At 40.2% G+C, this 25,843-nt stretch overlaps 1 protein-coding gene across 1 annotated transcript in view; it reads left to right on the forward strand.

The window, feature by feature from the left end:
* The window catches only part of LOC150083370 (SHC-transforming protein 1-like), a 301,635-nt gene that overhangs the window by 252,817 nt on the left and 22,975 nt on the right, over positions 1 to 25,843 (forward strand). The window contains exon 11 of the mRNA XM_090377222.1: positions 13,540 to 13,907. Within this exon, the coding sequence (XP_090233348.1) occupies positions 13,540 to 13,907 (368 nt within the window). The remainder of the gene's footprint in view (positions 1 to 13,539; positions 13,908 to 25,843) is intronic.

Raw genomic sequence — 25,843 nt, forward strand, 5'->3', positions numbered from 1 at the left:
TGTTATTAGTGGAGTCCCACATGATATGATGTTGAGCCCATTGTTGTTTTCTGTATTTATTGATGAGGTTATATTAGGCTTAATGCCTAAGTTTGCAGATTATACAAAGGGTGTCAGGGTGGTTAATGAAGGTATGCTGCTGCAACCAGATCTAGAAAAATTATGTAGATGGGCTGCAAGATTGCAATTTATGGTTAACATTGGCAAATGCAAGGTACTGCATATGGGTAGCAGTAATCCCAGAATAGTAGTAGTAGTAGTGGCATGTGATGCAAGAAAGCAAGTGTATGAGCTTATGCAGCATCAGCCAAAAAAAAAAAAAAAAAAAATCACACCATTCCCTCCAAATACCTGTACAGTTCCTCCTTAAATGTATTTAAACTATCAACTTCCATGACAGATGGAAGTTTGTTCCAGCAATTAACCACCCGCTGGCTAAAAACAAATTTCCGCACATCTATTCTACATCTGTCTTTTCTTAATTTGAATTTATGCCCCCTTAGTTTCGTAATCTGAACAATTGGAAGGATCCCATCAGAATTCAGCATGCTGAACCCATTCAAGGCCTTATACACCTCAATCAGATCACTGTGCAGGTGCCTAGTCTCCAGCCACTGCAATTTGCTGAACTTAAGCCTCTCTTGGTAAGAGGATCCCTTCATTCCCCTCACCAATCTTGTTGCCCTTCTCTGTACACGCTCAAGTAAATCTACATCCTTCCTAAAATGAGGCCTCCAGACCTGTACGCAGTACTCAAGGTGTGGCCTGACCATTGCCTTATACAGATCGACAATCACCTCCTTCTCCCTGCTAGCAAAATTCCTATATATCATTGACAAAACCCCATGATGACCAGCCCTGGCAGCCTGTCTGCATTGCCCAGAAAACTTCATATCTGACTGCACAATTACTACCAGGTCTTTTTCATTTTCTACCACCTTATGTGTAGTTGGTATGTTTCTCTGGGGTTACTTCTACCCATATGCAGTACTTTGCATTTGTCAAGGTTACACTTCAGTTGCCACTTCCTAGCCCATCTGCCCAAATTATCTAGATCCTGTTGCAGTAGCACACTGCCATTACTGTCATTAACAACCCTGCCAACCTTTGTATCATCTGCAATCTTTGACACTAAGCCTGATATACCTTCATCAATATCATTGATAAATATACAAAACAGCAGGGGATCCAACGCCAAACCCTGTGGGACTCCACTAATAACATTAGTCCACGAAGAGCAGCACCCATTAATTACCACCCTCTGTCTTCGCCTACTCAACCATCCTTTTATCCATTGTAGCAACTTACCCTTAATATCATTCTGCTACAATTTGTACAATAGTCTTCCATGCGCAACGGTGTCAAAAGCTTTCCTGAAATCCAAATATATGATATCAAAATTGTTTTTTGCATCCAGTTCCTTCATAACCACATCATAATATCCTATCAAATTTGTCAGACAAGACTTTCCCTTAACAAACCCATGCTGTGTCTGAATTATTGCTGCAGTCTTGTCTAGATGATCCTGCAATGCATCTTTAACCAGTGACTCCATTATTTTACCCGGAACACAAGTTAAACTAACTGGTCTGTAATTACTCAAGTCACCCTTTGTGAATTGGGAATACATTTGCACATCTCCAGTCCGTGGGGACCTCCCCTGAGTCCAAGGATGCTCTCATAATTATGGCTAAATGTCTGCTTAGTTGCTTTGCAGCCTCCATTAATATAACTGGATAGATCCCATCCACCCAGGTGCCTTTATTATGTTTAACTTCAACAATTTCTCCTCCACTTTGCCCTCAGTTATTACAAAATCATTAAGCACCCTGCTACAATTTGATAACCTTCTGCCATTTTCAAACCTTAACTGCTCATGTGTGAATGTAGATGCAAAATACTCATTCAGTTTGTTTGCTCTCTGAGCAGGATCATCAACAGTCGAACCGTCGATATCAAGTGGACCAATCAGATTCATCCCCTTCCTTTTAAAGTTTATATAAGTAAAGAAATCCTTGCTGTTTTTCTTAGCATCTTTTGCCAAAGATTTCTTGTAATCTGCCTTCGCCTGCCTAACCTCCTGTGTGACCTGATTACAGACTAGCTTATATCTGCCATAGGCTTCTGAGTCACTTGATAATTTATATGTATCCCATGCATTTTTCTTCTCTGTTAAGAGTCTCATTAGTTCATTTGACAACCATTTAGACCTAAACTTTGAACAATATTTCTTAATAGGTATGAAACTTTTAGTAGCATCCACGATTAATCCCTTGAATGCTTCCCACTTAGAATTTACTGTTGGTAACATTGTCAGTTGATCCCACTGTACAGAATTTAAAAACTGTCTGAGACCACTGTACTCACCTTTACAGAAGCAAAAACCCTTTCCTTTACCCCTGATGGTTATTATATCTTTAAGTAAATCCCACATCAGTTTGTTTGTTTGGTTGGTTTTTAGGAGCATTAGCAACTAAGGCCATATTGCTCCGGAATATGCGGTGGTCATTCCTTGACCTTTCCGCATCCTCCGTATTTGGTGGTGACGGGCTCGAACCCCGGTCTAATCAAGAAGCGTGTGCTACGCACTGCTGCTCCTTCCCACCTGGCTACGGAGGCACCACTCCCACATCAGTACACTGTGATCACTGCCACCTAGTGGTTCCTTTATCTGCAAATTCTCAATACACAAATGATCACTGCTGATAACCAGATCAAGAGTATTACCCTCTCTTGTTGCCTCTCGAACATGCTGCTGCAGAAAACAATCATCCAATAAATCCACAAAAGTCTTACTAGTGTGTGAGTGACCAACCCACAAATTCCAGTCAATATCTGGGAAGTTAAAATCCCCCATTATAAGACATTCTGATTTATTAGTCCACTCTATTTCTCTGTACAATTGTTCGTTGTACTCATTTGAGTCATTAGGCCTGTAAAACACTCCTACTCTTATTTTGTGCTTATGTCACAGCAAACTGACTCAACAGTGCACTGTTCATCTATATCAACTGGATGCACTTCTTTTGATTTTGTTTTTCTTAATTAACAGCACAACACCTCCTTTCTTCCTATCCTGTCCATCCTTTCTGTACACTTTGTACTCCCCAAATTCCAGTTCTGCATTCCTTATATCTGTGTGACACCACGTCTCTGCTATCCCAACAATATCCTCCTTTGATGTCTTGACCAACACTTCAAATTCTTCAAATTTATTTACTATACTTCTAGCATTGGTATACATGCAAGTATACGTGTACCTATCCTTCTTATTAGTTACCCTAACACATCCCATATACCCATCTGTTTCACGATGACTGCCATCCGTCCCGGAATTCCCAACACCCCTTGCTCCAGGTCGCTACTTATTCTAATAGAAGTTGTGCAAGAATCGCCTCGCCTTCACCTCTGCCTGTGGCTACTTTTAACCTTTTAGTCTGTGAATCCCCCCCCAAGCTAGCAGTTTTCCGACCCACCTAACACTGCCTCTTTTTTTTTTTTTTTATGAGAACCCCAAACACGAGAGGTATTAGAACCTATAGTACTTAGTACCGTGCTTGGGTTGGAGGTTGAGAAGACGAAAGAAGATATTTGTTGACATTGGACTTGAACTTCTGTAGATTGTAATTTTCAGGAAATACGTATGAAGGAAGGTTGTTCCAGAAAACGGCAGTTGAATGAATAAATGAGGAAGATGAAAAGTTCGTTCTGTGGGTTTGAAGTTGGACAGTAAATGGATGTTGGCTGGTGGCGGCACGTGTTCGGACTGTTTTGAAAGAGAGAGCGGGAATTATAGAAGCCAATTCAGAAGAACAGTGCCCATGGAAGTATCTGTAGAAGAGGCATGCAGCAGAAACACTACGTCTATGTGAAAGCGAGTGGAGAGACTCTGTTAGAGATGAATCATTAATTAACCTAACTGCTCTCTTCTGAATGGAATCAAGAAACCTGAGAGAGGTTTTGGGGGCACCACCCCAGATGTGGGAACAATATTCCATGGCAGGACGGATTTGTGATTTATACAGAGTGAGCAGCTGTTTGGAAGAAAAGTAACGCCGAGAGCGAAAGAGAAAACCAAGTTTTTTAGATACAGAGGAAGCAATATTTGTAATGTGCTTATGCCAAGAGAGATTAGAAGTCAGGGTAATCCCCAAAAGAGATATATCATTTTGCCTAGAAATCGGAGTGTCACTAAAGATGAGCATAGGAGCAGAAGAATCCTTTTTGCGAGATATAAGACAAGACTGAGTTTTAGAAGGGTTGAAATCAACCAAGTTGTCTTTGCCCCACTGGAGAATTACCTGAAGATCGGCATTTAAGGAATTGGTAGCAGATTTTCGAGAACTTGAAGCTGATTGAGCAGGACAAGGTTTCTCAAAATGGAAAGTTGAATGCAATGTGCTATCATCAGCAAAACTATGGATAGGATTTCCGGTCAATGGAAGAAGGTCATTGATATACAAGAGGAAAAGAGTGGAGGAAAGAACTGAACCTTGGGGGACACCGGCATTAGTGGAGAAGTTAGAAGACAGAGAGCCATCTACCATCACCCTCAGTGAGCGATCAGAGAGAAAACTGCATAACCAATTACTAAAAACAGTTGGCAAACCATAAGATGGAAGCTTGTTTAGAAGACCTTTATGCCAAACACGATCAAAAGCCTTTGAGATGTCAAGAGCAACTACTTGTGTTTCACCGAACCTTTCCATTGATTTAGTCCATAAATGGGTAACATAAGCCAGAATATCACCAGTGGATCGACACTGACGGAATCCATACTGGCGATCGTTGATCAGACGGAAGGTTTCTAGGTAGTTTAAGAGTTGGCGGTTAATTGATTTCTCCATTACTTTAGAAAGAGTAGAAGTAATTGCAATGGGACGATAATTGGATGGGAGGGATTTGTCACCTTTTTTTAGGAACTGGCTGGATATGAGCAAATTTCCAAGCAGAAGGAAAAACACCTTTGGAATAAGAAAGTGAAAAAAGGCGGCAAAGAATAGGAGTAAGTTCGGGAGCACAAGTTTTGAGAACAAGTAGAGAAATACCATCAGGACCTGGAGCTTTCTTAGCATCAAGATTCATCAAAATCCTTCTGATATCCTTTTGACGGAAGACCACAGGAGGCATTGAATGGAGCGTGTTAGGAATGGTGGGAGGTGTTTTACCAAGATCATTAATACATGAGCTGGAAGAAAAATGGGATGCTAGCAGGTCAGCTTTATCCTTGGCTGAAGTGACAACAGAACCATCTGGTTTGGACAGAGGTGGGAGCAGAGATGGGCAAAAGTTGCAGCCAATAGCTTTGGCAAGAGACCAGAATGCTCGGCTACCATTAGGGCAAGAAGCAAGTTTTCTACTCTTAGCCTGTTCAAACTCTAGTTTGGACTGATTAATAACTGCTTTACAATTGTTGCGAGCTTTGGTGTAGGCAGAAAATGAAACCGAAGAATTAGAAACAAGCCAATTACGATATTTAACATTCTTCTCTTGGACAGCCTTAGCACATTTATTGGAAAACCAAGGTTTAGATAAAGGACGAGATTTTAAAGTGGAGTGTGGGATAAAGGATTCCATTCCTGCAAGAATAATTTCACTGACACGATCTGAGCAAACGTTGACATCAGAAGTTTTGAAACAGTAATCAGACCAAGGAAAAGAAGAAAAGAAGTCTCGCAGGTCATCCCATTTTGCATTCTTGTAATGCCAAACAATACGAGGTTGGGAATAGCCATGAGATAAAGGTTCCATTGGAGAAGAGACAATCACCAAGTTGTGATCTGAAGTGCCTAAAGGACCTCTCACTTCGACCTTGTACTTAGAAGGGTTGTTTGTGAGAAAAAGATCAAGCGTATTGGCTGTATGATTAGGATTGTCCGGTATTCTTGTAGGTAAATGAACAATCTGTGCTAGGTCATTAGTAATTGCAAAAGCCTCAGCATCTCGACCTGCTGGGTCGGTGTGACTAGAAAATGGAAGCCAGCTGGAGTTGTGAATGTTAAAATCACCAAGGAAAATTACCTCACTGTTAGGAAAGTTAGACTGGAGAAAGTCAAGTTGCAAAGAGAGGAAGTCAAAGAGCTCCAAGTGATTAGTGGAGTTGGGAGAACGGTAGAGACAACAGATGAATTTGACACAATGAGGTAGAGAGATTTTAAGCCAGAGAAGATCAAAGAGAGGAGATTCCAAATTGCCAAGTCTCTGACAGGGAATATCAGAACGGACATATGCACAAGTACCCCCTTTGAGGCGAAAGGAATCATACAGCAAATAATTTGGACATCTGAGATGAGAAGTAGTTGAATCAACTGATAACTGAGATTCAGTCAGAAAAAGTACATGGGGTTTGGAAGACTGCAAGTGGAAATGGACATCGTTGAGATTGGAATTAAGACCACGTATATTTGTGAAATGAATTAGGAAGTCCTTGGGAGGTTTAGATCTTTTCGCAGATAAGCTTGCTCTATTATTTTGACAATTCATGGTGTATTCAATAGTAAGAAAAAGTGGGTGGGACATGCTGTATGAAGGAATGAAATTTTTGGATATGGCGTACATGTGGTAAGAATATACCCAGATCCTTGACATAACGTGGCCTCGACAATGCTCCCCGCATACACACTACTCGGACTCCCTCCAGTCACTATCTGGCAGAGTAGAGGTAGCAAGATTATACACTAGCTGATCCGGAAGCCTCCTAGAGAGTTACCAGTAGGTCCGGTCCGGTGTACTAACTAGCGGCCGGCCTGCGAAAACCGTTTTAGAGCTGTACCCTCGAAATGTAAGGAATATTGGATCTCGCCACGACGTTCATCATAACCTCAAAAGTCATCAATCATACTGCATGATGGAAGAGATAGGGAAGGGTTGGCCGGAACTTAGCTCTAGAGACTAAACATGGGTTCCACCACTTCAAGCCTCCAATAAGCAAAGTGGTGGTATTTCACCGGTTGATGAGAGTCATCTACCACCTAGTACTGCCTGGTAACATAGAGGGGCGGTGTTCCTCCATGTGGTGTGGGCGCCACACCTCGACCCCTGCTTACGTTGGTTCACACCTGGGTGGTCACCCACCATGTACTTGTGCATGGAGGTTATACCCAGGATTACTAACAGTCCCACCATCGTGAAGGTGCAAGCAGAGGATTTGGCTGTCATAGACCGTCCGGACTTCGCCGAAATTGGGTCCACTTGACTTAAGTGTCACCCGAATATCAGTTCCATCAGCGTTTTAGACTCCCAGGTAGCAAGAACAGCTTGTCTGGCATATCTGAGAGAATGTCGTTGACAACCTCATGCCTCGATAGCATCAGCAAATATTCTTGCACCCTTTCTATTTAAGCGTATCCCATCCCTGTAGAAGCAGTCTCTCCTGTTAACAAGCACAGACCACGCTGAAAAAAATTCTACCCCTTGAGCCTTGCACGTTCCCTCCAGGGCTGAATTGATTAACAAGGCTCTCGTCATATACTCCCTTCTGTCGTGTCTGGGCAGAATTGCAGACACTTTAAAATTTAACCCTATTTCACGAGTTTTTGCAACATTGACCTGTACTTGTTAAGTAAATCTGCAGAGCTCCTACTCTTAATGTCATTAGTGCCAACGTGTACAACAATATCACTCTTTGTGCCCTTAAAAGATGATATATGCTTTACAATGTCATCAACTTTTGCCCCTGACAGACATACCCTAGCGCCTCCGTAGCCAGGTGGGAAGGAGCAGCAGTGCGTAGCACACGCTTCTTGATTAGACCGGGGTTCGAGCCCGTCACCACCAAATACGGAGGATGCGGAAAGGTCGGGAATGACCACCGCATATCCTCGGAGCAATATGGCCTTAGTTGCTAATGCTCCTAAAAACCAAAAATAACAATAACAACATACCCTATTCCTGTTTCATCTAGCCTTTTTAAAGAATATATTCCCTGTCTCCCTGACAATAGAGTCACCAACAATAACTAGTTCCTTTGGGACCAGCACATTCTGCCTTGGAGATTGCCGCTGTGTTGCCTGATGCCCAGGAGTGAGCTCTGGCGTTGAGTTGGGCAGCTGAGAGCTTGACAGACCCCTCATATTAATTTCTTCGAAGGCATCTACCCTACACCTCAAGCTCTCGTAAACGCACAGTAGAACGCTGAGTGATGCCTAATTTCTAGACACTCTCTGCACCTGGCACACACAAAGACATCCTCCTTGGCTAGATTATGTTCTGTTCTAGAGAGTTCGGCAAACATTTCACAAGTTGCACATTTTTTTAGGCTGTGAAGTGTTGGAGAATTGCCCACCTCGGTTCTCCCTCGAGTCACAGCACTCCTGCCACTTTGTGCCCTTTGCTTTGCCGCTCTAGTCTGGGGCATGATATTTTAAATTAATAAGATCAATAAATTTAATTAATAAGTTGTCAATACTACGCTGCCTAATAGAATCCTAAATGCAGTGATGTGTATTATGCTATATAATTATATGTTAGAGCTGCCTAGTTACCACAATTAAAAATTTGAATTCCCTACTACTCTATACAAGAACAATGGCTGCAAGATTCGAACGAAATAATGGTTTTACGTATATTAAGTAGTAATCTACAAAAACTCTTTATCTGAATTAAAAATAAAAATAACCAGCGTAACAATAACTATAAGACTACGTATAAAGTACAATATAAAATAACAATTAGGTAAATAATAAGGCAAACACTTATCGCTTTTTCGGAGCCTGTAATACATAGCTGTAATTTTTAAAGAGAGTCAGTCCCCTCTCTCAATATCAATATAATATCAATTGTGTGGTACTATACACTGAATAGTGGAAAATGAAAAGGACCTGGGGTTAATTGAGTAGTCTGATATGAAGAAGTTCTCTGATCTGGACTGACAGGCTGCCAGGACAGTTCATGGAGTTTTGTCCAGGAATTTTGCTAGCAGGGTTAAGGAGGTGATTATCCAATTTTATAAGGCAGTGGTCAGGTCACATCTTAAGTACTGAATACTGGTCTGGAGACCTGATTTTAGGAAGGATGCAGAGCTGCTGGAACAAGTACAGAGAAGGACAACGAGATTGGAGAGGGGAACAAAGGGGTGCTCTTACCAAGAAAGGCTTCAGTTCTGCTGATTGCAGAATCTGGAGAAGAGGCAGGCACCTACAAAAAAGATCTAATTGAGGTGTTTAACGCTTTTAATGGATTGAATTGGGGTCATAAATTCAAACTGAGAAAGGATGGTTGCAGAAATTTTCTTTCAGCCAGTGCCTGTTTGAGTAATCAGTTGATTGATTGCTGGAACAAGCTTTCATCTATTATTGTGGAAGTGAACATTTTGAATAAATTAAAGAACTAGACAAATTATTGGAGGGCATGGTTAGGTGAAATGTGTTTTTTTTCTTTTTTTTTTTTTTTTTTTTTTGGCTGATGCTATATAAGCTTGCTTTCTTGCATCATTTCCCTCTTAATACTAACACTAAATCTGTCTTATTTTGTGTTCTGCGTTTAAAGTATCCCAGTTATAGTCCTCAACTTTTTTTTTATCACACCTCATATGTTGAATGAGTTATTTCTATTATCAATTGTTGTCAGAATGGTGAATTAGCAATTATTATCAAAAATTGCAAAAGTTCCTGAGAAAGTTTTATCCCCCAGATGCACCTATCCATTGCTGGCTTATTTATTGTATTGCAGCATTGAGTCATGCATAACATAAAAATGACTTACACATTCCTAAACCAGTCAGTCATTGGTTATATATATATATTTTTATGTGCCACACATGCATGAAGATGTGTACAGTTTCAGTTATTTCAAATGTTTGAAAACTACTCACAAGTATAGTGCCTCGCCTCACTGGTACAAACTGGTATAGTGGTTAAGAATGCTAAAATAGTGGTATAAGGTGTGTAGTTTATTAGTTGAGAAGGTAATGGAAATTATGTTGTCAGATTCCATCCCATTGGAAGTATACTGTGGCACATTGAGTGATATGTGACCTATTCAATTAGGCTGTGTGAGTCATTGTGCATCTGTGTATTAGCAGGAGTGATAGCGTTCTAAAAGAGGTAGTTATCGAAATTCTGGAAGCATTAAAAAAAAAGTGAAAATAATTAATGTGTGCTTTTTGTTCATGTAAATCCCAATTAGTTAACCTCCACCAAACCAAACTGTAAACTTTCAGATTTCAGCCTACACTTACCACTTTCTTGGTTAACTGGCATGGTTTTTGTAACATTTTATTCCTCCCTCTTTGTTAGTTCCAGAGTCTTCCATAAGCATTTCCTCCTTATAGGATTCTGGTTACTTAAGGATCTCTTGTGAATCCTTTACTCCAGCCTTTGCAATATTTTTGCAGTTTCTGGTGATTTTGATTCCTTCTGGTGCTGAATTTTTGAATCCTTTCTTTTTATAGGTCACACAACCTCTGTTACCACTCCATTAGTCCTTGGTTATTTCTTTCCAGTTTGTGAGAAAACTAGCCTAATAAAATTGCATCACGGGTTTCCTAAATTTATTCACTTCTGAATAATCCCTTCTAGTCAGTTATATAATGCATTTAGGATAAGTATATGTGTGAAGGGATACTTATCTTCTTACTGAATTTATAGTTATCCTTCTTTCTTCAATCACTTCATTTACTTTATACAAGGCAGTCTTTATCTCCTTAAAATTTATAATTTTTTTTTTTTTAGATTTTGATCACTCCCATTCAGTCAGTGACTGCTAGAATTGCTGTATGTACATTTTCCCTAACCCATGAAAAGCTTTTATAGTTTATTCTTGAATCCTGTGAACACAATATATGTACTTTTTTTTTCTGGCTCCTTCCAAAGGACATTCAAGCCCTTGTGACTACCAGATTAATGATTGTATTCCTGATTTATTGTAAAATATTTGATCTGGTGGTCGTTGCAGAGCAAAAAAAAAAAAAAAATGAACATTCGTGGTGGTGTAGTTAGTCTCATCTCTGGCACTATGCATATTGCTATTGATATACAAGAAATTGTAGTTATGCCATAAATCAAAAATTAGTGGCTTTTTAGGTCTTGTAATAGCTGACATCTTGTTTAAAAGTTACTGCATAAGCATTGACAACAAAAATATTACCCTGAATTCAGAGAGTTCCTTGGTTCACAAAATATATGAATTATAATAAGTTCCTCTTCTAAAGTGCTTGTATTAATTAATCTCACTATATGGTTGATAAAATTAATTTTTATTTGATCTTCATTGAACTGGAATGAAACTAAGATTTAAAGGTTCTAGATTCAGGGAATAGTATACAAATAATGGTTTACCCAAAATTGGTGTTACCATTTACCTAGGGTGTTAATCTGTACTCTCTGCTTCCTTGAAGCATAAAGTAATCTACTGTTTTGATGTAAATGCTCCACTCTGTGGTAAAACTATCCTGGAGGAACTATTCCTGACCCACCACCCATGAACAGTGGTTTTATAATAGTCTTATTTATAAAGAAAACCAGTGAATCTAGCCAATTGACATCTTTCCTACAAAAAATTTCGATTGGCCAGATGCATTTCTTGCAGTCAGATATCTGATGATCAGACTGGAAATGAAATTGAGCCATTCCTTGAAATTAGCTTGTCAAAATGAATATTTTGCATTCACTGTTATTGTCACCATCCTCTTCAAAAAAAAAAGTAAATGGTGACACGTTTAACTGATGCTATATGACACTTCAATTAGATTTTGGCTACATTGTATTTTCTGAATAATCTTTGGATCTTCTTCAACATGGCAATTGACTTGGCTTATTCATATTTTAATGAGATGTATCAAATATGAAGAGCATGTTATGACATTTAGATGACTTGAGAGCAACACAATCTGATTCCATAAGAAAACAGTTGGGAGATCCTGATATAAGTTTCTATAGATCAAGGTTCAGCAACTTTTTAGGGATAGTGTCCCAGGTTTTACTCTAGTATGTGGAGAAATTTTGTGTAATGCCTTTATGAGATTATTAAGCAAATTCATCTTGTGCACCATTTTGGATAACCTTAGGTGCAGACTTTGGTACTGGTGCTGTAAGTGGTTGACCCCCTCCCCCCCAAGGCACTTGTTTGTCTTTGCTGAGAATTTTTTGTGGAATTTTCAAGATTTTATGATGGATTGCTTATTTCTACAGTTGGTTCTGATTGGAAGTTGACAATAACTTATTTGTGTACTTCCTTAGAATCTATAAACTTCTCAGTGAGTTGCATTATTTCCCATTGACTAGATGCATTTCTGTTGTGCAATTCTTTGTTCAGTTCACATTGAGTTAGATGTAATTGAACCCTGTTTGAAATAGTTTTAGTCCAGTATTTTACTCCTTTCCTACAAAATCCAGCTATTCCATGGTTATCAAAATTCAAATTGTCTTCCATCTTAAAAAGAACTGAACTTAAAATAATTTTAGTTAATATCACAACATTATCTACACTTTTTAATTTATTAGTTTAGAAATGGAGGAATTTCCTCTATGATGTCTTGTAGAACACTTCATTGCTGAATACTCTCCGTTGTTGAATAACTATACAAATAGATTACATGTATTCCACACCCTTGTAGACAAAATCAATGATCCAATGCATTGCAGAATTGGAGGCCCACGGACCCAAAGCCCAACTCCAAAATACCTTGAATCACCAACCATAATCTTTGAACGAGAGAATACAGTAAGTCTGTATTTTAAAAACAATTTAAACACTTTGAAACCAAATAATGAATCCATACTTTTAATACTTTAAATACTAATGTTAAAACAAAAAACGTTAAGAGTCCTCTGAAACATTAAGAAACTAAAGAATTTTGTTACTTTGTAATTTAGCATGAGTCATTGCTCACCTAGTATAATGGCGCCTCCGTAGCCAGGTGGGAAGGAGCAGCAGTGCGTAGCACACGCTTCTTGATTAGACCGGGGTTCGAGCCCGTCACCACCAAATACGAAGGATGCGGAAAGGTTAAGGAATGACCACCGCATATTCTGGAGCAATATGGCCTTAGTTGCTAATGCTCCTAAAAACCAAAAACAACAACAACCTAGTATAATGGAACTATTTGGTCATATATTTTTGCTTAATTGAAAGACTTATGGAAAATTACCTGTATATGCAAATTTGACCTACTGAACATGTCAAACAAGTTTTTAATTATTAAAAGATTAGCCCAGTTACTAACATTTTCTCTCCTCCTTACTTCCCTTTATGCTGTATTCCAGACTTCTCTTCAATCTCTGCTAATGGGTTTCTCATCCAAAAGAGTATGAAAACACCTGTCATGCAATACCATGTAGGTACACTACTGAGCCTAAGTTGCTAGGAATCTACACACATATTTTCCAGAATATACTGACATACCCACAATCTCATATGTCAGTTGTGTGAAAAGGTCAGGCCAATCTAGTGTATCATGCCTTTGCAAACCAAACTCAAATTGTGCAATTGTAAATTGCACTCTGTGCTTTCTGAATTTTTAGTAGTAATAATAAATATGTAATTAATAAACATTAAGTCATTAATAAACTTAATTACTAGCTTCTCTTTTTCTTTGTTTAGAGCCTTTCGAAAACAACCTCCCTTCTCCTCAGAGCCCACAGCCACCTCCACCTCCTCGGCATCGAACTACTCCAACTTCTCCACCTAATCCACCACCTCATGCTGCAGGTTCTCCTTCATCAGCAACTACTGTAAAAGTAGGGAGTCAACCACCAAAACGGCCAGTACCCCCAGTAAATCACAGAGCAGTACTTTTACAAGAAGAATGGTTCCATGGACCGATTAGTCGGAAAGACAGTGAAATATTAGTAGTTAAAGATGGTGATTTCCTTGTTCGAGAATCCCAAGGATCACCTGGTCAGTATGTGCTTTCTGGTATGCAAGCAGGGATTAGAAAGCATTTGCTTCTAGTGGATCCTGAAGGAGTGGTGAGCAAAGTGTTTTGACTTAAGTTTTTAGAAATCATAATGTGGTATTTTTTTTTTTTTTTTTTTTTTTTTTGCAGTTATGTGCTCTCCAGATTAAAAGAAAAAGCATATAGCTTCTGTTAAGGCTTGTAAATGTCTTTGTAAAATTTTAAACTTTAAACCATCCTATGTGTTATATACCTCTATTATGTTGTCAACTTATAGTGTAAGCATCACTATATTTTCAGCAGACAATGTTATTACTAGTTTTGTTGTACAGGCACTCCTCTACTTACGTATAACTCGTAGATACGTACAAAGCTTCTCAAAATTAACCAAAATACTATATATCGAAAATATATCGATAGTTTTGAACCATGTGCACGAAGTGCCAAAATCAGCTGCTGTGTACAGTGTACCCCCCCCCCCCCCACTTTATGATATTATTCTGTTCCAGAGACACCATCATATCATGAAAATATCATGTGAACCCAGTAACACATTGTTTTTTGGTAATTCATTCCAAGACCTCAGAAATTGAAACTTTGCTATATAATTAAGCTATTTCTCTCTAAATGGTCGTTTGTATAATGGAAATTGCATTAATTTTATATAAATTTATGTAAAATAAGCACAACACAAAAATCACTTTTAACTAAAAGATACGAAAACAAAACACGCGGACAACATGTTTACAAATGCTGCTACTGGCAAAGAGGAAGGTCTATGTGCATTAGGGGTTTCCCCCCATCTCCACGTTGCTTTCGTTCTTTCATTGTAGTTGTAACAGTTCACTGTAAAGGCCAGAGATTTAAAAGTGTATGGATTTTGTAAGTGTAGTGTTATGTATCGTTGTTCTTCTGGCCATTTAGCCACTGGACCCCTGCTGGGGCCAAACATTCCCCACACTATGCCTCGTGGAGGTAGACCAGGTACCCAGTAATTTGAAAATTTCACTCAGGTCCTGCCACTTGATTTCCTGAGATTTCAGTGGCTAGGACCTAAAAAAAAAAAAAAAAACTGGGGGTAAAATGCTAGAATTTAGGTAAGGCCAAAAGAGGTTTATGTTAATGTGGTTTAATTTTGGACATTGTTGAATTTTGATGTTGTGTAGGGTGTACGCTGACAGTTTAGGCAGAGTGGGAGGGGACTGAAGAGTGGGGGAAAAGACAGAAGTATGGGGACGATAGAGAAGATAACCCCAAAATGTCAGTGGCGCAGTCCCAGGCCCACCAGGAGAAGGAGGGAGGCAGGGGAGGAGAGGAAACGGAAACCCATATCCTCCCCCCACCTAGGGAAGGGGATTTAAAGGGAACTAGGTTAGGCATCTAGTTCAAATCGGCCGGTGATGCTTGATGGGCTTTGAGTGTGTCAGTTTCCTTATCTTCCATTTTGCATTAATGGAACTTCTCTCTCAGTCGAGGCTCCACTCAGTGATTGAATGCTGCGTCGTGGTACTTCACAGTTTCCAAGTTTGTGTTTGTGGAAGCACCCTACGTAGGGTGAACAGTTCTTAAGCAAAGTGCATGAAGGCTTTTGGCGTTATCAAGGATGTGCTGTTCCCGGTCTTTTGGAAGAATAGTGGATTTTGGTGAGAAGAGTACATTTTAAGGCCTCATAGAGCTCACAGTCATACATTAAGTGGCTCCAGGCTTCCGGGGAACCACAGTGGCATGGGGGTCATCAATAATGTCCAGTGCTTGTAATTTTCCTTTGATGGGCCCATGACGGTTAAGAAGAATGTGGCATGGAGGCCAGGGGAGAACCATTTCGGCATTTCTGGATAAACCCTAGTAGTGTCAGGAATGAACTTTCTTGTAATCTCTCCTTTCACGGAGTTGGTCCACCTGGATTGACAGGTTTGTCGTAGGTAGTGGGCTAGGCGTTTTTTCTCTGCTTTAGCTGTGTTAGCTGCATCTGTTGTGAAATCCATGATTGATACTGCTTTGCCCTTAGAGAGGTGATATCCTGCATCCGAGAACCTCAAGGTCCAAGGGTAGCACACCAGCCAGCGCTTGAATGGCGTGAGTGCTGACCATGCACACCGCCCTGGTGATGGTTAGTAGCATTGCACGTTGTATTGTTTCAAGCTTTCTGTAGTTTACTGCTGTTATGGCCTTCATGTACCAGATTCCTGCTGTGTATGTGATTATTGGTATGAAGATGGCTCTGTAGTATATGGAAAGAGTTCGTTTCTTCAATCCCCAGTCGCGGTGAGAGACTCTGTTTATTAGTGAGGTGTGGTTACGAATCTTTTTACTTCTTGTCCAGGATGATTCCTAGATACTTCATTTTGGTGGCAAGCTTGACAGTTCTGCCCTGTGTTTTTAGTTGTGGAGGTCTCCACAACTAAAAATACAGGGCAGAACTGTCAGGCTTGCCACAACCTTCAGATCTCACTTTGTCCGGTGAGATCTGGAGGTTGTGCTCATTAGCCCAATTCTGTAGGGCAGCAAGTGCCTTATTTCCTATATCTTCACGCTGTGCTCTGTTATCAGCTTCCAGTGTAAGGACCAGGTCATCTGCATACTCCTGAGTATTGACGTTTGCTAGGTTGGTAGAGAGGAATTCGTCTAGGAGAATGTTCCAGAAGAGGGGCCCTGGTACTGTCTGCTGTGAATAGCCCCTGTAAATCAGTCGGGTGATCTGGTTGTACAGTGTTCTGACAGTTATGCTGCAGTTCAAGAGATGGCTGCAGATGCAGAGATATAGGTTTTTGGGGCAGGTATTTTTAAATACACAGGACGCTTGACCATAAAAGTGAGTCAAATGCCCCAGCGAAATCAGTTGAGATTGCAAGGTAATATATTTGTTGGTAGAGCTTTTGGTGGCTGTGACGATGTTATCCAGGGCATCCACAGCTGACTGTCCCTTCCTGAAGCCATATTGGTTTTGTGACTGGACATTGCATTGACATAATGAATTGTTATTCTGCTATGTAAGAGATGTTCAAAAAGTTTGCTAAGGCAGGAGAGAAGAGCAATTGGGTGGTAAGACTCTGGTGGCTTGTTTGTATTTTTTAGGATCAAGCGTACACTTGCTACTTTCCATGCATTTGGGAAATATCCTACTTGGAGACAGTGGTTGAAGAGGTCCAAGATAGGGTGTGGAGTATACTCAATTAGTTTCTTAACAATTTCTGGCTCAAGTTTGTCCAGACCAGGTGACTTATATATCCTAATTCTTGCTGCTGCTAAGTTAAGTTCCTCTAAAGTAAATGGTAGTTCTGTTGTTTCCGTGCTGTAGTCATCATTTTCTCTGCATAGCAAGAGCTGCTGCTGTGGAGTTGTTACCATTGCTGGCTTCTTGAAGATTGCATCAATTATTATTTATCGAGCTAGTCCAGGTGTTTATCATACTTCCCGTTGGTGTTATGGTTGACAGGATAACTTCTCCCCTGGGGAGTTTGTTGGTGGTAACCTTATATACCCCCCAGGGGTCTTGATTTCCAACTGAGGTGACAAGATCTTCCCATGATTTTTTTTCTTTTTCTAATTATAGAAGCAGTGTACTCATTTCGGATGTTCCTGTATTGTTGTCTTAATTCTTCAAACTCAGTGGCAGGCCAAGATCTCCTGGCACGCTGGAAGATTTTCCTCCTACGGTTCACCCCCCCCCCCCCCCCCCCCCCCCGTTGAAGATTCTGTAACTCTGCGGACCACCAGGGGACAGCGCCTAGTCTAGAATTTTTCTTCTTAATTGCTGTGTCACATGCACTAGTAATGAGGTTGGTGACAATTTGCTGATGTCGGTTAGGGTCAGTTAGTCTAGGATCATCTGCTGGCAACTGGTGGAAGTGGTCGCACAGGGTCTTTTGAAAGAGGACCCAGTCTGCCTTATTGACCACATATCTCTGTGTCATCAATCTTGGATGGGAGTGTGGACAATGGAGCGCTTCATTTTAAAGGTAATGGCCTAGTGATCAGAGGTGGTCCAAGCCTCCTGGACCACCCAGTTCTGAAGGTAGCCGGCCATTGATCTGGTAGCAAGGGTTACATCTATGGAAGTCTCCCTCAGGGTGCTGAAGAATGTGGAAAGGTTGTGGGGCAGGTTGAAGACTGTAAGAATGGAATTAGCCAAGAATTCTTCCAGATGCTGTCCATTCCCAGTTCCCTGTTGGTCTTCGGTGTTGCTATGCCAAAACCTTGAATGGCAATTGACATCTGCACTAATTAGTAGTCTTGCCATCCATAGTTCTTCCAGGTCTGTTTCCAAGTATCTAATGGCTGGCAATACATCTTCGCCAGGTTTGCAATTTAGAGAAATGACATAAATATCCCCAAGGGATTTTTATGTCTGTAGCTGTGCACATGCCACCCAGTCTGAGCAGAGGTGTGTGACCTTCATTACTGTGATCTTGGGATTCCGAACAGCAATCGCTGCCTGTGGTGTCTCTCCTTCCATTTGGATTATTTTGTAGGAGAGTGGATATCCTCTCACTTTTTTATTGCTTGTATATGGCTCTTGTAGTAGAATTACATCTGAATTAGTTTCATCGGCCTTTATCCGAATTTGGTCAACTACGACACGAGCCCTTTGTGCATTCATTTGAATAAACTTGATTTCTCTAGTATTAAAACGTTTATGCAGAGTACCCATAGTCAGTTCTTGTTTGACAAATACTCTTTTGTTTTAAATAGACAGAGCCATTACTGTCCCATATGGAGTGGTTATGTTCCAGAAGAGGTTATGATCCATGTTCTGGGCCTTGCAGTTTCCACAGAGAGGCTCTGTTGATTTGTTGGGGCATGTATTGTACTCCTGTCCTTTCTCTGGACAATTCCCACAGGTTGATGTTGCCTGGGTGCACGTGTGTGTGTGTGTGTGTGTGTGTGTGTGTGTGTGTGTGTGTGTGTGTGTGTGTGTGTGTGTGTGTGTGTGTGTGGTATGTCCATACCAGCAGCATTTAAAACATTTGGAGACTGCCACATACTCTTTAAAGCGGTGGCTTCCCCATTCTATATAAACTGTTTTGCATGGAGATCTTTTGCCAGGAAGGGGAGAAAGCTCTACTACCCAGTTGGTAGCTCCCCATTTCTTGATTTTTGTCTTGTATTTTGTCGTGATCATGCTCTCTTTTTCCGCATTTGGAAAAAGAGATTTCTATGGTATATTTCTTCTTTTAATATCTCCAGAGTAATATCTTTGTCAACATCAAAAATGATGATCACTAGTTGCTTTCTCTTGCGTTTCTCTGCAACTAGCCCAAGTGCCTGTATCCGTTGATTCTCTAGGATTTTGGCAGCTTCCTCCTGTGTTTCAGCCTCTATAATGACTCCGACTGTCTGGATTTTTTGGATGGATTTAATCTTGGTGGTCCTTAAATCTTCCTTCAATTTCGTGATTACAATTGTTTTAACTCCCCCCGCTGGTTTTGGGAGCGTCTTCAGATGCAGGTTTCATAATCACTATATTGGGTTGTTGGATTAGTGGTCTTTTCTTGGTGCAGTATGTTTGGTGGGGGCTGGCAGCTTGTCAGCCGGCTTCCTGCCTACTAATACTCCAATCAGTATTCCAATGGTTTCGAATGACACAGAAAATTTAAAAACTGCTAAAGACGCTAAGAAAACAGAAGCACCCACTAACAGTATCAAAGTGGACGAACACCAAGGTTATGAGTAACCCATCCTGGAACTTCATGCCAATGACACAATGAACACTCAATGCCCCATTTTCCCAAAAAAAAAAAAAAAAACAGTCAGATGAATCTTTCTCAACTAAACCGAAATAATGCAAAACATCATAAAATGGAACTGCAGAGGACTAAGAAGCCATTCAGATGACTTGAATGATTTCAAATTATGTCATGTACAGACGAGATAGAAGATCAGAATCTCCTGCACGTGGAAGATTAGCTATTCTTATTAATTCAAATATTCCATCGAGGCTCATACAGTTACGAACCTCCCTAGAAGCTGTTGGCAGCTCGTATTGAAGTTGGTAATTCAGTTACCCTCGTTTCTATTTACATTCCACCATCTCTGCCATTTCCTCATTCAGAACTGGACAATCTCCTTACTCAACTCCCAACACCAATTTGTTTTTCCGCTGAGTTTAATTGCCACCATTCATTGTGAGGATCCACTACAATGGATGCAAGAGGCAAATTGATTGAAGAGTTTTTGAATAACAAATTTATCTAAATTTACTAAACTCTGGATCTCCCACATTCATCCACCTACCTACAGGATCCACTTCTGTCATTGACTTGTCAATCTGTTCACCGTCCATCTTTCCAACCATGACATCGTCGGCGTTAACCGATCCCTTTAATAGCAATCATTTTCCAGTTATTTGCACATTACAAACAGGGATAACTGTAAATCCTGACCAAAAATTCACTTGGAAGTTTAGAAAGGCGAACTGGGATGGCTATTCTGCCCAAATATGTCTAGACAGACTTTATGTTCAAAAACAACCCATCTATTCCAAAATCCAAGGCATATCACATTCACCGGAATCACTGGTGGAATACAGAATGCCTTCATGCCAAACAGGAGAAAATCCGTGCGTTTTTCTCCTGAAAAATTTCAGAATAATTTCCGAAAGTATCCTACCACGACTAACTTAATCGCTTATAAGAGACTTAAAGCAAAAGCAAGGCAAATTAAACAGAAAAGTGAAACGTAATTTGTGGATTGCCTTTGCGTCAACCATCGCAAAAGATACTGACAACTGGCTCATCTGGAGAAGAATACAGGCCCTAAATGGCAAATTTGCTCGGCTGCCCTCTCCATTACTTAATTGGAAAGGGGAAAGATGTGTCTACTCCTCAAGTTGCTAATGCACTGGCCAAATTGTTTGCCACAATCTCTGCTTCCTATGCATCCACCTTCCAAAACATTAAAGAAGCTGCAGAATGGCATAAGATCAACTTCTTCATACGCTGCTCCTTCCCGTTCAACCAACCCTTTACATTAACAGAAATCAAAGAATCATTAAGTAGATCATCCAATGGTGCCGCAGCCCCAGATGGTACTCATTACATTATGCTTAAACATTTACCTGAAAAGGACTTGCATGCTTTGTTGATTTTCTACAATCGGATTTTCTATGAAAATGCTTATTCTTCTTCCTGGCGCCATTTTTTTATTATTGCCATACCACAACCAGGAAAAGATCCTACTCTGGTTCAAAATTATGGGCCCATATCTCTCACGAGCTGCTTGGGTAAAATTTTTGAACAGATGGTTCATACAAGGCTCACTTACATCCTGGAGTCACAGAATCTTCTGCCAGATCATCAGTATGGCTTTTGAAAAAATAGATCAACCCTAGACGTGCTCATCAAAGCCAAATCTCATATCTGCAATGCCTTTGTCAAGAAACGGCATCATGGTCAACTTAGATCTTGAAAAGGCATTTGACACTACCTGGCATCATGGTATTCTTATGGATCTTTACCATTTGGGATTTAGGGACCATTTGCCTGAAATAATTAAAAATTTCCTGCAATTGTGCACTTTTCAGGTCCGGTATAAAAGCATTCTCCCTGCTTCTCACATTCAGGAAGGGGGAATCCCGCAGGGATCGTACTTAGTTCTACCCTTTTTTGCAATTAGAGTTAGCAGCATGACACATGATATCCCAAAAACTGTTGAAATTTATATGTATGCAGACGATTTTACCATTTCTTGTCAGTCTCAAAGTATCAATACCGTTGAATGCCAACTCCAACTTGCCATAACCAAAATAGAATTGTAGACTTTAAGGAATGGCTATCGACTATCAGATAAGAAATATACTGCCACCCACTTTTTCAAGCATCGGACTCTCCATCCTGATCCTGAATTACAAATCAACAATACTCCAATCCCACTTGTTAACGTCAAGTGTCTTGGTCTGATATTAGACAGCAAGCTTAATTTCCAAGCTCACATCATTTAAGAAATGCTTGTCTAAAGCATATGAACATACTTCGATCAGTCTCATCCATTTTTTTGGGATCTGATCGTTATACTTTACACTTTAATCTGTTCACGCTTAGACTATGGTTGTGTAGTATATTACTCTGCCAGAAGCGCTACTTTACCACATCTAAATATCATCCAGTACAGTGCTCTGAGGACTGCATTGAGCACTTTCAGGACTTCTGCAATCCAAAGTCTTTATATCGAAGCACATGATCCTCCATTACATCTTCGTAGGAAAACATTGCTGCTCCAGTATGCTGTTAAAATCCAAAGTCTTCCATCGCACCCTAGTTGGGAGTATCTTTATGATACTCGGTGGGATCTGTTCTATGAGAGCAAACCAAATGAAAATAGACCTGCTTCACTCAGAATTGGAATATTGATTTAAATGATATTTTTCAGAACACAACTGACATTTCTGCCTCTTACAATGTCATTTTCTTTAGTGGGAGAAAAATGTCATACTACCTTGCAATATCAGTTGCACCCAGCTCTGTGCCGACCGAGCTAGCCAGGTAGGTAAAGTGCCTGCCTGGCAACCCAAAAGTCATGGGTTCGATTCCCGCCTTGGGCTTGGATCACAGTAAAATGCAAAAAAACTTTGGGAGGTGCATTATGGCCATAGAAACTGATGGACCAACAACTAACAAGGAAAAAAAAAAAAAAAAAAAAAAGCACCCAGCTCACACTACCCTGAAATCCCGTGCCTGTAAAATCTGCTGGTGCTGCTGCAGTTTTTCCTTCATTTACTGCTACAGCTACACTACCATTAGCCTGCAGCGTCTTCAGTGCTGAATTATATGCTATCAAGCACTTAGTAAAATTATTGAGCTATCTATCTCACCTGCCATAATTTACACAAGACTCCCTCAGTGCTGTGTCTGCCATAAGGAATAATTTCTCATCTTCCCATCCTATCTTGAAATACATTCATTCCCAGTTAATATCCTGCAGCATGTCCAATCATTCAATCAGTTTTTGCTGGATCCCTGATCATTCTGGCATTCTAGGAAATGAAAGTGCTGACTTTATTATTATTAGCCATATGGTGCAAGGAAGCCTGAGGCTTATGCTGCACCAGCCAAAAAAAAAACATTTGAGCTACCCTGAGAGAGAGAGAGAGAGAGAGAGAGTCAGCAGTAGAAGGAAATCACCAAGAAAGAAAAGAACACTCAGGACCCTGGGTGTACCAAGCCCATACTCACCAGATGGGGCTTTCCCACTAAACATCAACATTCTCTCTCTCTCACAACACCCTCAAGTTCCTTACAGTGACTATAAGCCTATCATTCACAGATCTAGCAGGCTTTTTGAATGATAGGCTGATGATCTGCCTTTCCAGATCTGGTCACAGATCTGGAAAAGTAAAACCAACAACAAACTTTACCAGATAAAACAAGATCCAAAGCTGTGGCTCTCTAGTTCCGAACAAACAGAAGAGAGGAAGTGGTATTGGCAAGACTCAGAATTGGACACACTCACCATACACATCTCTTCCTACTATTGGGAGATACCCACCTCAGTGTTCATCCTGTCTGATGCAACTTACAGTCCGTCATTTTCTGGTTGATTGTCCCTTGCATTCAACCATCCACTCTAACACTTTTCGGTCTCTCTCCACATTGAACAGTTATCGTGATTTACCTCACTTCATAGGAAATGAAGCAAACATAGAACTTCTGACATATAATTTAACATCATTAACTATATGTTGCCTGTAAATAAACAATGAACAGACACAGTTTGGGCTTAGTAGCCTTTGTGTCGTTAAGCCCTATACCAACAACAACAGTTCAGAACAGTGCAGTCCAGTTATTTAGTATCTGTAAGACTGAAGGTGGACTTACTTACATGAAAAAAAACCAATTGAGTACATAAGTTGAGGAGTGCCTGTACATTCAAACCTGTTTATAATGAATTCTTTTATAACAAATTATTATTATTATTAGCTATATGATGCAAGGAAGCCTGAGGCTTATGCTGCACCAGCCAAAAAAAAAAAAAATTTCTGAATTACCCTGAGAAAGAGAGAGAGAGAGAGAGAGAGAAAGAAAACAAGAGTCAGAAGTAGCAAGGAATCACCAAGAAAGAGAAGAATGATGATATCCAGCTCAAGACCCTGGGTGTGCCGAGCCCATACTCTCCAGATGTGAACCCCTAGTGTATTTTATGGATATAATCAATGTTTCAATTTCCCTTGATTTAGAGCTTAAACCTTGTGTTAAAGATTCTGATCATTAAAAAAATAATAATAAAATAAAGCTTTCATCACAACAGATTGATATGTAATTTTTACAAGAAAGCTTCGACAACAGTTTAAAAGATTCTGATGCATCCGAATGGTCAGGAGCAAGCGTGCAGTAGCAGGTGCTCCTTGAGTGGACTGGGGTTCAAGCCTGTGACTACTAAATACGATTAATGTTTGTATTGATAATTTATTATAAGCTCCTCTGACCTGGTGCTCATTTATTTTATTTTTTTTTTATGTAAACCCCAAACACGAGAGGTATTAGAACCTATAGTACATAGTACCGTGCTTGGGTTGGAGGTTGAGAAGACAAAAGAAGATATTTGTTGACATTAGACTTGAACTTCTGTAGACCGTAATTTTCAGGAAATACGTATGAAGGAAGGTTGTTCCAGAAAATGGCAGTTGAATGAATAAACGAGGAAGATGAAAAGTTGGTTCTGTGAGTTTGGAGTTGGACAGTAAATGGATGTTGGCTGGTGGCGGCACGTGTTCGGACTGTTTTGAAAGAGAGAGCGGGAATTATAGAAGCCAATTCAGAAGAACAGTGCCCGTGGAAGTATCTGTAGAAGAGGCATGCAGCAGAATCAGTATGTCTATGAGACAGCGAGTGGAGAGACTTTGTTAAAGATGAATCATTAATTAGTCTAACTGCCCTCTTCTGAATGGAATCGAGAAGCCTGAGAGAGGTTTTGGGGGCACCACCATCCCAGATGTGGAAACAATATTCCATGGCAGGGCGGATTTGCGATTTATACAGAGTGAGCAGCTGTTTGGAAGAAAAGTAACGCCGAGAGCGAAAGAGAAAACGAAGTTTTTTAGATGCAGAGGAAGCAATATTTGTAATGAGCTTGTGCCAAGAGAGATTAGAAGTCAGGCTAATCCCCAAAACAGATATATCATTTTGCCTAGAAATCAGAGTGTCACTAAAGATAAGCATAGGAGCAGAAGAATCCTTTTTTGCGAGATATAAGACAAGACTGAGTTTTAGAAGGGTTGAAATCAACTAAGTTGTGTTTGCCCCACTGGAGAATTACCTGAAGATCAGCATTTAAGGAATTGGTAGCAGATTTTCGTTGAAGCTGATTGAGCGGGACAAGGTTTCTCAAAATGGAAAGTGGAATGCAATGTTCTATCATCGGCAAAGCTATGGATAGGATTTCCAGTCAATGGAAGAAGGTCATTAATATACAAGAGGAAAAGAGTGGGGGAAAGAACTGAACCTTGGGGGACACCGGCATTAGTGAAGAAGTTAGAAGACAGAGAGCCATCTACCATCACCCTCGGTGAGTGATCAGAGAGAAAACTGGATAACCAATTACTAAAAACAGTTGGCAAACAATAAGATGGAAGCTTGTTTAGAAGACCTTTATGCCAGACACAATCGAAAGCCTTTGAGATGTCAAGAGCAACTACTTGTGTTTCACCGAACCTTTCCATTGAATTAGTACATAAATGGGTAACATAAGCCAGAATATCACCAGTGGATTGACACTGATGGAATCCATACTAGCGATCGTTGATCAGACGGAAGGTTTCTAGGTAGTTTAAGAGTTGGCGGTTAATTAATTTCTCCATTACTTTAGAAAGAGTAGAAGTAATTGGATGGGAGGGATTTGTCACCGTTTTTAGGAACTGGCTGGATATGAGCAAATTTCCAAGCAGAAGGAAAAACACCTTTGGAATAAGAAAGTGAAAAAAGGTGGCAAAGAATAGGAGTAAGTTTAGGAGCACAGGTTTTCAGAACAAGTGGAGAAATACCATCGGGACCTGGAGCTTTCTCAGCATCAAGATTC

Source organism: Mastigoproctus giganteus, chromosome 7, assembly GCF_048544385.1.
Source record: "Mastigoproctus giganteus isolate SK-2022 chromosome 7, ASM4854438v1, whole genome shotgun sequence".
NCBI classification, from domain to species: Eukaryota; Metazoa; Arthropoda; class Arachnida; order Uropygi; family Thelyphonidae; genus Mastigoproctus; species Mastigoproctus giganteus.